Below are 16,421 nucleotides of genomic sequence, written 5' to 3'. Positions count from 1 at the left end.
CAGCTAGAGTACTGCGTGCAGTTCTGGTCACCACATTACAGGAAAGATGTGATTACTCTCGAGAGGGTACAGAGGAGATTTACAAGGATGTTGCTGGGAGTAGAGAATCTTAGCTATGAGGAAAGACTGGATAGGCTGGGTCTGTTTTCCTTGGAACAGAGGAGGCTGAGAGGAGACCTTATTGAGGTGTAGAAAATTATGAGGGGCACAGATAAAGTGGATAGAAAGGACCTATTTCCCTTAGCAGAGGGGTCAAAAACCAGGGGGCACAGATTTAAAGTAATTGGTGGAAGGTTTAGAGGGGATTTGAGGGGAAATTTCTTCACCCGGAGGGTTGTGGGGTCTGGAACTCACTGCCTGAAAGGGTGGTAGAGGCAGGAACCCTAACCACATTTAAAAAGTATTTGGATGTGCACTTGGGATGCTCTAACCTGCAGGGCTACGGACCAAGAGCTGGGAAGTGGGATTAGGCTGGATAGCTCTTTGCTGGCCAGCGTGGACACGATGGGCCGAATGGCCTCCTTCCGTGCTGTAAATGCCTACGATTCTATGAACAGGAGGAGGCCATTCAGCCCCTCGATGCTGTTACATTAGGACCAGGAGGAGGCCATTCAGCCCCTCGGGCCAGTTACACAGGAATAGGAAGAGACCATTCAGCCCCTTGAGCCTGTTACACAGGAACAGGAGGAGGCCACTCAGCCCCTCGAGCCTGTTACACAGGAACAGGAAGAGACCATTCAGCCCCTTGAGCCTGTTACACAGGAACAGGAGGAGGCCACTCAGCCCCTCGAGCCCGTCACACAGGAACAGGAGGAGGCCATTCAGCCCCTCGAGCCTGTTACACCAGAACAGGAAGAGACCATTCAGCCCCTCGAGCCCGTCACACAGGAACAGGAGGAGGCCATTCAGCCCCTTGAGCCGGTTACACCAGAACAGGAAGAGACCATTCAGCCCCTCGAGCCTGTTACACAGGAACAGGAGGAGGCCATTCAGCCCCTTGAGCCGGTTACACAGGAACAGGAGGAGGCCATTCAGCCCCTCGAGCCTGTTACACCAGAACAGGAGGAGGCCCATTCAGCCCTTCGAGACTGTTACACATGAACAGGAAGAGGCCATTCAGTCCTTCGAGCTTGCTGTACCATTCAATGACATTAGAAATGGAGTGGATTGCGGTTTCCATGTGGAGGGGAGGCGAGGGGAGCGAGACACAGTCATGTCCAGGATGAGCGTGGCGCAGTTTGTGGGTCTTACCCAGACAGGCAGGTCCCTGCTGCCTGAATCCAGCCTGACAGTTGCAGCTGTAGTTCCCCACCGTGTTGATGCACTGGTTCCCCAGCTCTCGTCTGCACTGCTCCTCAAATGCACATTCATCCACATCTACCAGAGAGAGAGGAGAGAGAACGGGGGAAGGTGTTCAGTGATGCACACGGGACAAGTCAGCATGATCAGGGCACGTCCAATCACAGAATCTTACAGCAAACCCGCTTTTTTGGGGATCCTGGGACCCAAAGCTTTATAAACAGGAGCGTTGAGGCTTAAAGCAAAGAGGCGTTACCAAACCCGCACAAATCATAGAATCGTAGGCATTTACATCACAGAAGGCGACCATTCGGCCCATCTTGTTAGTGCCGGTCAACAAAGACCCATCCCGCCTAATCCCACTTTCCAGCTCTTGGTCCGTAGCCCTGTAGGTTTCGGCACTTCAAGTGTATATCCAAGTACTTTTTAAATGTGATGAGGGTCTCTGCCTCTCCCACCCTTTCAGGCAGTGAGTTCCAGACCCCCACCACCCTCTGGGTGAAAAAAGTTCTCCTCAACTCCCCTCTAATCCTTCTACCAATTACTTTAAATCTCTGTCCCCTGGTTATTGATCCCTCTGCTAAGGGAAATAGGTCCTTTCTATCCACTTTATCCTGGCCCCTCATAATTTTATACACCTCAATAAGGTCTCCTCTCAGCCTCCTGTGTTCCAAAGAAAACAACCCCAGCCGATCCAATCTTTCCTCATAGATAAAATTCCCCAGCCCAGACAACGTCCTCGTAAATCTCCTCTGCACCCTCTCTAGTGCAATCACATCCTTCCTGTAATGTGGTGACCAGAACTGCACGCAGTATTCTAGCTGCGGCCTAACTAGTGTTTTATACAGTTCAAGCATAACTTCCCTGCTCTTATATTCTATGCCTCGGCTAATAAAGGCAAGTGTCCTGTGTGCCTTCTTAACCACCTTATCTACCTTCAGGGAATCGTCGGTGAGGCCGCAGTGAGAATATTAACTGTGACTTTCCTCGGGGCGCTTCCGGTTAGCCCCCATAACTTTGCCAGGAGTTTGACAGAAACCCAGTTCCGCGGCGTATCCGGGGTTACCGCAAATCTACCACCAAAGCATCATCGACCGATCGGGAGGCACCCGCGCCCGCCCTCCTCCCCACAACAAATGGACGGTGCTCGCTTCCGGTTTTGGGGAATCTCATTTGCTGCCTGTTGGATCGTGCTGAATACAGGACTGAGCTCAGTGGCGATGACCCCCTTGTGGAATAGCTAACGGACACACTTCCTGTTCTTGGGCCAGGTAGTGGAACGCTGTCTCGAAACGGACCAGCCCTGGACCCTTGCTGCCTCCCTCCATCCCTGCGTTCCTCAGGCCTGCAGTCACCTCGCCCGACTCCCCTCGCTCTCCACACTGCCCCCTGACCCCCTGTGAAAAGTCTGACTCCCCTCGCTCTCCACACTGCCCCCCGACCCCCTGTGAAAAGCCCGACTCCCCTCGCTCTCCACACTGCCCCCCCGACCCCCTGTGAAAAGCCTGACTCCCCTCCCTCTCCACACTGCCCCCCCGACCCCCTGTGAAAAGCCTGACTCCCCTCACTCTCCACACTGCCCCCTCACCCTGTGAAAAGCCCGACTCCCCTCGCTCTCCACACTGCCCCCTCACCCCCTGTGAAAAGCCCGACTCCCCTCGCTCTCCACACTGCCCCCCCGACCCCCTGTGAAAAGCCCGACTCCCCTCGCTCTCCACACTGCCCCCTGACCCCGTGAAAAGCCCGACTCCCCTCGCTCTCCACACTGCCCCCTGACCCCGTGAAAAGCCCGACTCCCCTCGCTCTCCACACTGCCCCCTCACCCTGTGAAAAGCCTGACTCCCCTCGCTCTCCACACTGCCCCCTGACCCCCTGTGAAAAGCCTGACTCCCCTCGCTCTCCACACTGCCCCCTCACCCTGTGAAAAGCCCGACTCCCCTCGCTCTCCACACTGCCCCCTCACCCTGTGAAAAGCCCGACTCCCCTCGCTCTCCACACTGCCCCCTCACCCCCTGTGAAAAGCCCGACTCCCCTCGCTCTCCACACTGCCCCCCGACCCCCTGTGAAAAGCCCGACTCCCCTCGCTCTCCACACTGCCCCCTCACCCCGTGAAAAGCCTGACTCCCCTCGCTCTCCACACTGCCCCCTCACCCCCTGTGAAAAGCCTGACTCCCCTCGCTCTCCACACTGCCCCCCGACCCCCTGTGAAAAGCCTGACTCCCCTCCCTCTCGACACTGCCCCTGACCCTGTGAAAAGCCTGACTCCCCTCGCTCTCCACACTGCCCCCTCACCCCCTGTGAAAAGCCCGACTCCCCTCCCTCTCCACACTGCCCCCCGACCCTGTGAAAAGCCCGACTCCCCTCGCTCTCCACACTGCCCCCTCACCCCCTGTGAAAAGCCCGACTCCCCTCGCTCTCCACACTGCCCCCTGACCCTGTGAAAAGCCCGACTCCCCTCGCTCTCCACACTGCCTCCTCACCCCGTGAAAAGCCCGACTCCCCTCGCTCTCCACACTGCCCCCTCACCCCCTGTGAAAAGCCCGACTCCCCTCCCTCTCGACACTGCCCCCTGACCCTGTGAAAAGCCCGACTCCCCTCGCTCTCCACACTGCCCCCTCACCCCCTGTGAAAAGCCCGACTCCCCTCGCTCTCCACACTGCCCCCTCACCCCCTGTGAAAAGCCTGACTCCCCTCGCTCTCCACACTGCCCCCTCACCCTGTGAAAAGCCCGACTCCCCTCCCTCTCCACACTGCCCCCTCACCCTGTGAAAAGCCCGACTCCCCTCGCTCTCCACACTGCCCCCTCACCCTGTGAAAAGCCTGACTCCCCTCGCTCTCCACACTGCCCCCTCACCCTGTGAAAAGCCTGATTCCCCTCGCTCTCCACACTGCCCCCTGACCCCGTGAAAAGCCCGACTCCCCTCGCTCTCCACACTGCCCCCTGACCCCGTGAAAAGCCCGACTCCTCGCTCTCCACACTGCCCCCTGACCCCCTGTGAAAAGCCCGACTCCCCTCGCTCTCCACACTGCCCCCTGACCCCGTGAAAAGCCTGACTCCCCTCCCTCTCCACACTGCCCCCTCACCCTGTGAAAAGCCCGACTCCCCTCGCTCTCCACACTGCCCCCTCACCCTGTGAAAAGCCCGACTCCCCTCGCTCTCCACACTGCCCCCCCGACCCCCTGTGAAAAGCCTGACTCCCCTCGCTCTCCACACTGCCCCCTCACCCCCTGTGAAAAGCCCGACTCCCCTCGCTCTCGACACTGCCCCCTCACCCCCTGTGAAAAGCCCGACTCCCCTCCCTCTCGACACTGCCCCCTGACCCTGTGAAAAGCCCGACTCCCCTCGCTCTCCACACTGCCCCCTCACCCCCTGTGAAAAGCCTGACTCCCCTCGCTCTCCACACTGCCCCCTCACCCTGTGAAAAGCCCGACTCCCCTCGCTCTCCACACTGCCCCCTCAAACTGTGAAAAGCCCGACTCCCCTCGCTCTCCACACTGCCCCCCCGACCCCCTGTGAAAAGCCCGACTCCCCTCTCTCTCCACACTGCCCCCTCACCCTGTGAAAAGCCCGACTCCCCTCGCTCTCCACACTGCCCCCCCGACCCCCTGTGAAAAGCCTGACTCCCCTCGCTCTCCACACTGCCCCCTCACCCCCTGTGAAAAGCCCAACTCCCCTCGCTCTCGACACTGCCCCCCCGACCTCCTGTGAAAAGCCCGACTCCCCTCGCTCTCCACACTGCCCCCTCACCCTGTGAAAAGCCCGTCTCCCCTCGCTCTGCACACTGCCCCCTCACCCTGTGAAAAGCCTGACTCCCCTCCCTCTCCACACTGCCCCCTCACCCCCTGTGAAAAGCCTGATTCCCCTCGCTCTCCACACTGCCCCCTGACACCGTGAAAAGCCCGACTCCCCTCGCTCTCCACACTGCCCCCTCACCCTGTGAAAAGCCCGACTCCCCTCGCTCTCCACACTGCCCCGACCCCGTGAAAAGCCCGACTCCCCTCGCTCTCCACACTGCCCCCTCACCCCCTGTGAAAAGCCTGATTCCCCTCGCTCTCCACACTGCCCCCTGACCCCGTGAAAAGCCCGACTCCCCTCGCTCTCCACACTGCCCCCTGACCCCATGAAAAGCCCGACTCCCCTCGCTCTCCACACTGCCCCCTGACCCCGTGAAAAGCCCGACTCCCCTCGCTCTCCACACTGCCCCCTGACCCCGTGAAAAGCCCGACTCCCCTCGCTCTCCACACTGCCCCCTCACCCTGTGAAAAGCCCGACTCCCCTCGCTCTCCACACTGCCCCCTGACCCCCTGTGAAAAGCCTGACTCCCCTCGCTCTCCACACTGCCCCCTCACCCTGTGAAAAGCCCGACTCCCCTCGCTCTCCACACTGTCCCCCCGACCCCCTGTGAAAAGCCCGACTCCCCTCGCTCTCCACACTGCCCCCTGACCCCCTGTGAAAAGCCCGACTCCCCTCGCTCTCCACACTGCCCCCTGACCCCCTGTGAAAAGCCCGACTCCCCTCGCTCTCCACACTGCCCCCTCACCCTGTGAAAAGCCCGACTCCCCTCGCTCTCCACACTGCCCCCTCACCCTGTGAAAAGCCCGACTCCCCTCGCTCTCCACACTGCCCCCTGACCCCCTGTGAAAAGCCCGACTCCCCTCGCTCTCCACACTGCCCCCTGACCCCCTGTGAAAAGCCCGACTCCCCTCGCTCTCCACACTGCCCCCTCACCCTGTGAAAAGCCTGACTCCCCTCGCTCTCCACACTGCCCCCTGACCCCCTGTGAAAAGCCTGACTCCCCTCGCTCTCCACACTGCCCCCTCACCCTGTGAAAAGCCCGACTCCCCTCGCTCTCCACACTGCCCCCTCACCCTGTGAAAAGCCCGACTCCCCTCGCTCTCCACACTGCCCCCTCACCCCCTGTGAAAAGCCCGACTCCCCTCGCTCTCCACACTGCCCCCCGACCCCCTGTGAAAAGCCCGACTCCCCTCGCTCTCCACACTGCCCCCTCACCCCGTGAAAAGCCTGACTCCCCTCGCTCTCCACACTGCCCCCTCACCCCCTGTGAAAAGCCTGACTCCCCTCGCTCTCCACACTGCCCCCCGACCCCCTGTGAAAAGCCTGACTCCCCTCCCTCTCGACACTGCCCCTGACCCTGTGAAAAGCCTGACTCCCCTCGCTCTCCACACTGCCCCCTCACCCCCTGTGAAAAGCCCGACTCCCCTCCCTCTCCACACTGCCCCCCGACCCTGTGAAAAGCCCGACTCCCCTCGCTCTCCACACTGCCCCCTCACCCCCTGTGAAAAGCCCGACTCCCCTCGCTCTCCACACTGCCCCCTGACCCTGTGAAAAGCCCGACTCCCCTCGCTCTCCACACTGCCCCCTCACCCCGTGAAAAGCCCGACTCCCCTCGCTCTCCACACTGCCCCCTCACCCCCTGTGAAAAGCCCGACTCCCCTCCCTCTCGACACTGCCCCCTGACCCTGTGAAAAGCCCGACTCCCCTCGCTCTCCACACTGCCCCCTCACCCCCTGTGAAAAGCCCGACTCCCCTCGCTCTCCACACTGCCCCCTCACCCCCTGTGAAAAGCCTGACTCCCCTCGCTCTCCACACTGCCCCCTCACCCTGTGAAAAGCCCGACTCCCCTCCCTCTCCACACTGCCCCCTCACCCTGTGAAAAGCCCGACTCCCCTCGGTCTCCACACTGCCCCCTCACCCTGTGAAAAGCCTGACTCCCCTCGCTCTCCACACTGCCCCCTCACCCTGTGAAAAGCCTGATTCCCCTCGCTCTCCACACTGCCCCCTGACCCCGTGAAAAGCCCGACTCCCCTCGCTCTCCACACTGCCCCCTGACCCCGTGAAAAGCCCGACTCCTCGCTCTCCACACTGCCCCCTGACCCCCTGTGAAAAGCCCGACTCCCCTCGCTCTCCACACTGCCCCCTGACCCCGTGAAAAGCCTGACTCCCCTCCCTCTCCACACTGCCCCCTCACCCTGTGAAAAGCCCGACTCCCCTCGCTCTCCACACTGCCCCCTCACCCTGTGAAAAGCCCGACTCCCCTCGCTCTCCACACTGCCCCCCCGACCCCCTGTGAAAAGCCTGACTCCCCTCGCTCTCCACACTGCCCCCTCACCCCCTGTGAAAAGCCCGACTCCCCTCGCTCTCGACACTGCCCCCTCACCCCCTGTGAAAAGCCCGACTCCCCTCCCTCTCGACACTGCCCCCTGACCCTGTGAAAAGCCCGACTCCCCTCGCTCTCCACACTGCCCCCTCACCCCCTGTGAAAAGCCTGACTCCCCTCGCTCTCCACACTGCCCCCTCACCCTGTGAAAAGCCCGACTCCCCTCCCTCTCCACACTGCCCCCTCAAACTGTGAAAAGCCCGACTCCCCTCGCTCTCCACACTGCCCCCCCGACCCCCTGTGAAAAGCCCGACTCCCCTCTCTCTCCACACTGCCCCCTCACCCTGTGAAAAGCCCGACTCCCCTCGCTCTCCACACTGCCCCCCCGACCCCCTGTGAAAAGCCTGACTCCCCTCGCTCTCCACACTGCCCCCTCACCCCCTGTGAAAAGCCCAACTCCCCTCGCTCTCGACACTGCCCCCCCGACCTCCTGTGAAAAGCCCGACTCCCCTCGCTCTCCACACTGCCCCCTCACCCTGTGAAAAGCCCGTCTCCCCTCGCTCTGCACACTGCCCCCTCACCCTGTGAAAAGCCTGACTCCCCTCCCTCTCCACACTGCCCCCTCACCCCCTGTGAAAAGCCTGATTCCCCTCGCTCTCCACACTGCCCCCTGACCCCGTGAAAAGCCCGACTCCCCTCGCTCTCCACACTGCCCCCTCACCCTGTGAAAAGCCCGACTCCCCTCGCTCTCCACACTGCCCCGACCCCGTGAAAAGCCCGACTCCCCTCGCTCTCCACACTGCCCCCTCACCCCCTGTGAAAAGCCTGATTCCCCTCGCTCTCCACACTGCCCCCTGACCCCGTGAAAAGCCCGACTCCCCTCGCTCTCCACACTGCCCCCTGACCCCATGAAAAGCCCGACTCCCCTCGCTCTCCACACTGCCCCCTGACCCCGTGAAAAGCCCGACTCCCCTCGCTCTCCACACTGCCCCCTGACCCCGTGAAAAGCCCGACTCCCCTCGCTCTCCACACTGCCCCCTCACCCTGTGAAAAGCCCGACTCCCCTCGCTCTCCACACTGCCCCCTGACCCCCTGTGAAAAGCCTGACTCCCCTCGCTCTCCACACTGCCCCCTCACCCTGTGAAAAGCCCGACTCCCCTCGCTCTCCACACTGTCCCCCCCGACCCCCTGTGAAAAGCCCGACTCCCCTCGCTCTCCACACTGCCCCCTGACCCCCTGTGAAAAGCCCGACTCCCCTCGCTCTCCACACTGCCCCCTGACCCCCTGTGAAAAGCCCGACTCCCCTCGCTCTCCACACTGCCCCCTCACCCTGTGAAAAGCCCGACTCCCCTCGCTCTCCACACTGCCCCCTCACCCTGTGAAAAGCCCGACTCCCCCTCGCTCTCCACACTGCCCCCCCGACCCCGTGAAAAGCCCGACTCCCCTCGCTCTCCACACTGCCCCCTGACCCCCTGTGAAAAGCCCGACTCCCCTCGCTCTCCACACTGCCCCCTGACCCCCTGTGAAAAGCCCGACTCCCCTCGCTCTCCACACTGCCCCCCTCACCCTGTGAAAAGCCTGACTCCCCTCGCTCTCCACACTGCCCCCTGACCCCCTGTGAAAAGCCTGACTCCCCTCGCTCTCCACACTGCCCCCTCACCCTGTGAAAAGCCCGACTCCCCTCGCTCTCCACACTGCCCCCTCACCCTGTGAAAAGCCCGACTCCCCTCGCTCTCCACACTGCCCCCTCACCCCCTGTGAAAAGCCCGACTCCCCTCGCTCTCCACACTGCCCCCCGACCCCCTGTGAAAAGCCCGACTCCCCTCGCTCTCCACACTGCCCCCCTCACCCCGTGAAAAGCCTGACTCCCCTCGCTCTCCACACTGCCCCCTCACCCCCTGTGAAAAGCCTGACTCCCCTCGCTCTCCACACTGCCCCCCGACCCCCTGTGAAAAGCCTGACTCCCCTCCCTCTCGACACTGCCCCTGACCCTGTGAAAAGCCTGACTCCCCTCGCTCTCCACACTGCCCCCTCACCCCCTGTGAAAAGCCCGACTCCCCTCCCTCTCCACACTGCCCCCCGACCCTGTGAAAAGCCCGACTCCCCTCGCTCTCCACACTGCCCCCTCACCCCCTGTGAAAAGCCCGACTCCCCTCGCTCTCCACACTGCCCCCTGACCCTGTGAAAAGCCCGACTCCCCTCGCTCTCCACACTGCCCCCTCACCCCGTGAAAAGCCCGACTCCCCTCGCTCTCCACACTGCCCCCTCACCCCCTGTGAAAAGCCCGACTCCCCTCCCTCTCGACACTGCCCCCTGACCCTGTGAAAAGCCCGACTCCCCTCGCTCTCCACACTGCCCCCTCACCCCCTGTGAAAAGCCCGACTCCCCTCGCTCTCCACACTGCCCCCTCACCCCCTGTGAAAAGCCTGACTCCCCTCGCTCTCCACACTGCCCCCTCACCCTGTGAAAAGCCCGACTCCCCTCCCTCTCCACACTGCCCCCTCACCCTGTGAAAAGCCCGACTCCCCTCGCTCTCCACACTGCCCCCTCACCCTGTGAAAAGCCTGACTCCCCTCGCTCTCCACACTGCCCCCTGACCCTGTGAAAAGCCCGACTCCCCTCGCTCTCCACACTGCCCCCTCACCCTGTGAAAAGCCTGACTCCCCTCGCTCTCCACACTGCCCCCCGACCCCCTGTGAAAAGCCTGACTCCCCTCCCTCTCGACACTGCCCCTGACCCTGTGAAAAGCCTGACTCCCCTCGCTCTCCACACTGCCCCCTCACCCCGTGAAAAGCCCGACTCCCCTCCCTCTCCACACTGCCCCCCGACCCTGTGAAAAGCCCGACTCCCCTCGCTCTCCACACTGCCCCCTCACCCCCTGTGAAAAGCCCGACTCCCCTCGCTCTCCACACTGCCCCCTGACCCTGTGAAAAGCCCGACTCCCCTCGCTCTCCACACTGCCCCCTCACCCCGTGAAAAGCCCGACTCCCCTCGCTCTCCACACTGCCCCCTCACCCTGTGAAAAGCCCGACTCCCCTCCCTCTCCACACTGCCCCCTCACCCTGTGAAAAGCCCGACTCCCCTCCCTCTCCACACTGCCCCCTGACCCTGTGAAAAGCCCGACTCCCCTCGCTCTCCACACTGCCCCCTCACCCTGTGAAAAGCCCGACTCCCCTCGCTCTCCACACTGCCCCCTGACCCTGTGAAAATCCCGACTCCCCTCGCTCTCCACACTGCCCCCTGACCCTGTGAAAAGCCCGACTCCCCTCGCTCTCCACACTGCCCCCTCACCCTGTGAAAAGCCCGTCTCCCCTCGCTCTCCACACTGCCCCCTCACCCTGTGAAAAGCCTGACTCCCCTCGCTCTCCACACTGCCCCCTCACCCTGTGAAAAGCCTGACTCCCCTCGCTCTCCACACTGCCCCCTCACCCTGTGAAAAGCGTGACTCCCCTCGCTCTCCACACTGCCCCCTGACCCCCTGTGAAAAGCCCGTCTCCCCTTGCTATCCACACTGCCCCCTGACCCTGTGAAAAGCCTGACTCCCCTCGCTCTCCACACTGCCCCCTGACCCTGTGAAAAGCCTGACTCCCCTCGCTCTCCACACTGCCCCCTCACCCTGTGAAAAGCCTGACTCCCCTCGCTCTCCACACTGCCCCCTGACCCCCTGTGAAAAGCCCGTCTCCCCTCGCTCTCCACACTGCCCCCTCACCCTGTGAAAAGCCCGACTCCCCTCGCTCTCCACACTGCCCCCTGACCCTGTGAAAAGCCCGACTTCCCTCGCTCTCCACACTGCCCCCTGACCCTGTGAAAAGCCTGACTCCCCTCGCTCTCCACACTGCCCCCTGACCCTGTGAAAAGCCCGACTCCCCTCGCTCTCCACACTGCCCCCTGACCCCCTGTGAAAAGCCCGACTCCCCTCGCTCTCCACACTGCCCCCTGACCCTGTGAAAAGCCCGACTCCCCTCGCTCTCCACACTGCCCCCTCACCCTGTGAAAAGCCCGAGTCCCCTCGCTCTCCACACTGCCCCCTGACCCCCTGTGAAAAGCCCGACTCCCCTCGCTCTCCACACTGCCCCCTGACCCCCTGTGAAAAGCCCGACTCCCCTCGCTCTCCACACTGCCCCCTCACCCTGTGAAAAGCCTGACTCCCCTCGCTCTCCACACTGCCCCCTGAACCCCTGTGAAAAGCCCGTCTCCCCTCGCTCTCCACACTGCCCCCTGACCCTGTGAAAAGCCTGACTCCCCTCGCTCTCCACACTGCCCCCTGACCCTGTGAAAAGCCCGACTCCCCTCGCTCTCCACACTGCCCCCTCACCCTGTGAAAAGCCCGACTCCCCTCCCTCTCCACACTGCCCCCTGACCCTGTGAAAAGCCCGTCTCCCCTCGCTCTCCACACTGCCCCCTCACCCTGTGAAAAGCCCGTCTCCCCTCGCTCTCCACACTGCCCCCTGACCCTGTGAAAAGCCCGACTCCCCTCCCTCTCCACACTGCCCCCTCACCCTGTGAAAAGCCCGACTCCCCTCACCCTCCACACTGCCCCCTCACCCTGTGAAAAGCCCGACTCCCCTCGCTCTCCACACTGCCCCCTCACCCTGTGAAAAGCCCGACTCCCCTCGCTCTCCACACTGCCCCCTGACCCTGTGAAAAGCCCGTCTCCCCTCGCTCTCCACACTGCCCCCTCACCCTGTGAAAAGCCCGACTCCCCTCGCTCTCCACACTGCCCCCTGACCCTGTGAAAAGCCCGTCTCCCCTCGCTCTCCACACTGCCCCCTCACCCTGTGAAAAGCCCGACTCCCCTCGCTCTCCACACTGCCCCCTCACCCTGTGAAAAGCCTGACTCCCCTCGCTCTCCACACTGCCCCCTCACCCCCTGTGAAAAGCCCGACTCCCCTCGCTCTCCACACTGCCCCCTGACCCCCTGTGAAAAGCCCGACTCCCCTCGCTCTCCACACTGCCCCCTCACCCTGTGAAAAGCCTGACTCCCCTCGCTCTCCACACTGCCCCCGACCCCGTGAAAAGCCTGACTCCACTCGCTCTCCACACTGCCTCCTGACCCTGTGAAAAGCCCGACTCCCCTCCCTCTCCACACTGCCCCCTGACCCTGTGAAAAGCCCGACTCCCCTCGCTCTCCACACTGCCCCCTCACCCCCTGTGAAAAGCTTGACTCCCCTCCCTCTCCACACTGCCCCCTGACCCTGTGAAAAGCCCGACTCCCCTCGCTCTCCACACTGCCCCCTGACCCTGTGAAAAGCCCATCTCCCCTCACCCTCCACACTGCCCCCTCACCCCGTGAAAAGCCCGACTCCCCTCACCCTCCACACTGCCCCCTCACCCTGTGAAAAGCCCGACTCCCCTCCCTCTCCACACTGCCCCCTCACCCTGTGAAAAGCCCGACTCCCCTCGCTCTCCACACTGCCCCCTGACCCTGTGAAAAGCCCGACTCCCCTCGCTCTCCACACTGCCCCCTCACCCTGTGAAAAGCCCGACTCCCCTCGCTCTCCACACTGCCCCCTCACCCTGTGAAAAGCCCGTCTCCCCTCGCTCTCCACACTGCCCCCTGACCCTGTGAAAAGCCCGACTCCACTCGCTCTCCACACTGCCCCCTGACCCTGTGAAAAGCCCGACTCCCCTCGCTCTCCACACTGCCCCTGACCCTGTGAAAAGCCCGACTCCCCTCGCTCTCCACACTGCCCCCTCACCCTGTGAAAAGCCTGACTCCCCTCGCTCTCCACACTGCCCCCTCACCCTGTGAAAAGCCCGACTCCCCTCGCTCTCCACACTGCCCCCTCACCCTGTGAAAAGCCCGACTCCCCTCGCTCTCCACACTGCCCCCTCACCCTGTGAAAAGCCTGGCTCCCCTCGCTCTCCACACTGCCCCCTGACCCTGTGAAAAGCCTGACTCCCCTCGCTCTCCACACTGCCCCCTCACCCTGTGAAAAGCCTGACTCCCCTCGCTCTCCACACTGCCCCCTGACCCCCTGTGAAAAGCCCGTCTCCCCTTGCTCTCCACACTGCCCCCTGACCCTGTGAAAAGCCTGACTCCCCTCGCTCTCCACACTGCCCCCTGACCCTGTGAAAAGCCCGACTCCCCTCGCTCTCCACACTGCCCCCGACCCTGTGAAAAGCCCGACTCCCCTCGCTCTCCACACTGCCCCCTCACCCTGTGAAAAGTCCGACTCCCCTCGCTCTCCACACTGCCCCCTGACCCCCTGTGAAAAGCCCGACTCCCCTCGCTCTCCACACTGCCCCCTCACCCTGTGAAAAGCCTGACTCCCCTCGCTCTCCACACTGCCCCCTGACCCCCTGTGAAAAGCCCGTCTCCCCTCGCTCTCCACACTGCCCCCTGACCCTGTGAAAAGCCTGACTCCCCTCGCTCTCCACACTGCCCCCTGACCCTGTGAAAAGCCCGACTCCCCTCGCTCTCCACACTGCCCCCTCACCCTGTGAAAAGCCCGTCTCCCCTCGCTCTCCACACTGCCCCCTGACCCTGTGAAAAGCCCGACTCCCCTCGCTCTCCACACTGCCCCCTGACCCTGTGAAAAGCCCGACTCCCCTCCCTCTCCACACTGCCCCCTGACCCTGTGAAAAGCCCGTCTCCCCTCGCTCTCCACACTGCCCCCTCACCCTGTGAAAAGCCCATCTCCCCTCACCCTCCACACTGCCCCCTCACCCCGTGAAAAGCCCGACTCCCCTCACCCTCCACACTGCCCCCTCACCCTGTGAAAAGCCTGACTCCCCTCGTTCTCCACACTGCCCCCTCACCCTGTGAAAAGCCCGACTCCCCTCGCTCTCCACACTGCCCCCTGACCCCGTGAAAAGCCCGACTCCCCTCGCTCTCCACACTGCCCCCTGACCCTGTGAAAAGCCCAACTCCCCTTCGTCTCCACACTGCCCCCTCACCCTGTGAAAAGCCCAACTCCCCTCGCTCTCCACACTGCCCCCTCACCCTGTGAAAAGCCCGTCTCCCCTCGCTCTCTACACTGCCCCCTGACCCTGTGAAAAGCCCGTCTCCCCTCGCTCTCCACACTGCCCCCTGACCCTGTGAAAAGCCTGACTCCCCTCGCTCTCCACACTGCCCCCTGACCCTGTGAAAAGCCCGTCTCCCCTCGCTCTCCACACTGCCCCCTGACCCCCTGTGAAAAGCCCGACTCCCCTCCCTCTCCACACTGCCCCCTGACCCTGTGAAAAGCCTGACTCCCCTCCCTCTCCACACTGCCCCCTCACCCTGTGAAAAGCCCGGCTCCCCTCCCTCTCCACACTGCCCCCTGACCCTGTGAAAAGCCTGACTCCCCTCCCTCTCCACACTGCCCCCTCACCCTGTGAAAAGCCCGGCTCCCCTCCCTCTCCACACTGCCCCCTCACCCTGTGAAAAGCCCGACTCCCCTCGCTCTCCACACTGCCCCCTGACCCTGTGAAAAGCCCGTCTCCCCTCGCTCTCCACACTGCCCCCTCACCCTGTGAAAAGCCCGACTCCCCTCGCTCTCCACACTGCCCCCTGACCCCCTGTGAAAAGCCCGACTCCCCTCGCTCTCCACACTGCCCCCTGACCCCCTGTGAAAAGCCCGACTCCCCTCGCTCTCCACACTGCCCCCTCACCCTGTGAAAAGCCTGACTCCCCTCGCTCTCCACACTGCCCCCTGACCCCCTGTGAAAAGCCCGACTCCCCTCCCTCTCCACACTGCCCCCTCACCCTGTGAAAAGCCTGACTCCCCTCGCTCTCCACACTGCCCCCTCACCCTGTGAAAAGCCTGACTCCCCTCGCTCTCCACACTGCCCCCTCACCCTGTGAAAAGCCCGACTCCCCTCCCTCTCCACACTGCCCCGACCCTGTGAAAAGCCTGACTCCCCTCGCTCTCCACACTGCCCCCTGACCCCGTGAAAAGCCCGACTCCCCTCCCTCTCCACACTGCCCCCTGACGCTGTGAAAAGCCCGACTCCCCTCGCTCTCCACACTGCCCCGACCCCCTGTGAAAAGCCCGACTCCCCTCCCTCTCCACACTGCCCCCTCACCCTGTGAAAAGCCTGACTCCCCTCGCTCTCCACACTGCCCCCTCACCCTGTGAAAAGCCTGACTCCCCTCGCTCTCCACACTGCCCCCTCACCCTGTGAAAAGCCCGACTCCCCTCCCTCTCCACACTGCCCCCTGACCCTGTGAAAAGCCTGACTCCCCTCGCTCTCCACACTGCCCCCTGACCCTGTGAAAAGCCCGACTCCCCTCGCTCTCCACACTGCCCCCTGACCCTGTGAAAAGCCCGACTCCCCTCGCTCTCCACACTGCCCCCTCACCCTGTGAAAAGCCCGACTCCCCTCGCTCTCCACACTGCCCCCTCACCCTGTGAAAAGCCTGACTCCCCTCGCTCTCCACACTGCCCCCTCACCCTGTGAAAAGCCCGACTCCCCTCGCTCTCCACACTGCCCCCTCACCCTGTGAAAAGCCCGACTCCCCTCCCTCTCCACACTGCCCCCTGACCCCCTGTGAAAAGCCTGACTCCCCTCGCTCTCCACACTGCCCCCTGACCCTGTGAAAAGCCTGACTCCCCTCGCTCTCCACACTGCCCCCTCACCCTGTGAAAAGCCTGACTCCCCTCGCTCTCCACACTGCCCCCTCACCCCCTGTGAAAAGCCCGACTCCCCTCGCTCTCCACACTGCCCCCTCACCCTGTGAAAAGCCCGACTCCCCTCGCTCTCCACACTGCCCCCTCACCCTGTGAAAAGCCCGACTCCCCTCGCTCTCCACACTGCCCCTCACCCTGTGAAAAGCCCGACTCCCCTCGCTCTCCACACTGCCCCCTCACCCTGTGAAAAGCCTGACTCCCCTCGCTCTCCACACTGCCCCCTCACCCTGTGAAAAGCCCGACTCCCCTCGCTCTCCACACTGCCCCCTGACCCCCTGTGAAAAGCCCGACTCCCCTCGCTCTCCACACTGCCCCCTCACCCTGTGAAAAGCCCGACTCCCCTCGCTCTCCACACTGCCCCCTCACCCTGTGAAAACCCTGACTCCCC

The 16,421-nt window shown here is 63.2% G+C and overlaps 1 protein-coding gene across 1 annotated transcript in view; it reads right to left on the bottom strand.

Annotated features, from left to right (window-relative positions):
- LOC147116835 (uncharacterized) overlaps positions 1 to 16,421 on the bottom strand; it is a 146,697-nt gene that overhangs the window by 122,013 nt on the left and 8,263 nt on the right. The window contains exon 3 of the mRNA XM_085987243.1: positions 1,252 to 1,377. Within this exon, the coding sequence (XP_085843369.1) occupies positions 1,252 to 1,377 (126 nt within the window). The remainder of the gene's footprint in view (positions 1 to 1,251; positions 1,378 to 16,421) is intronic.

This window comes from Somniosus microcephalus, chromosome 5 (assembly GCF_052327205.1).
Source record: "Somniosus microcephalus isolate GS21.2 chromosome 5, FLI_Smic_1.0, whole genome shotgun sequence".
Taxonomy (NCBI): domain Eukaryota; kingdom Metazoa; phylum Chordata; class Chondrichthyes; order Squaliformes; family Somniosidae; genus Somniosus; species Somniosus microcephalus.
The sequence above is the reverse complement of the archived record's forward strand: the minus strand, read 5'-3'. Positions and strand labels throughout refer to the sequence as shown.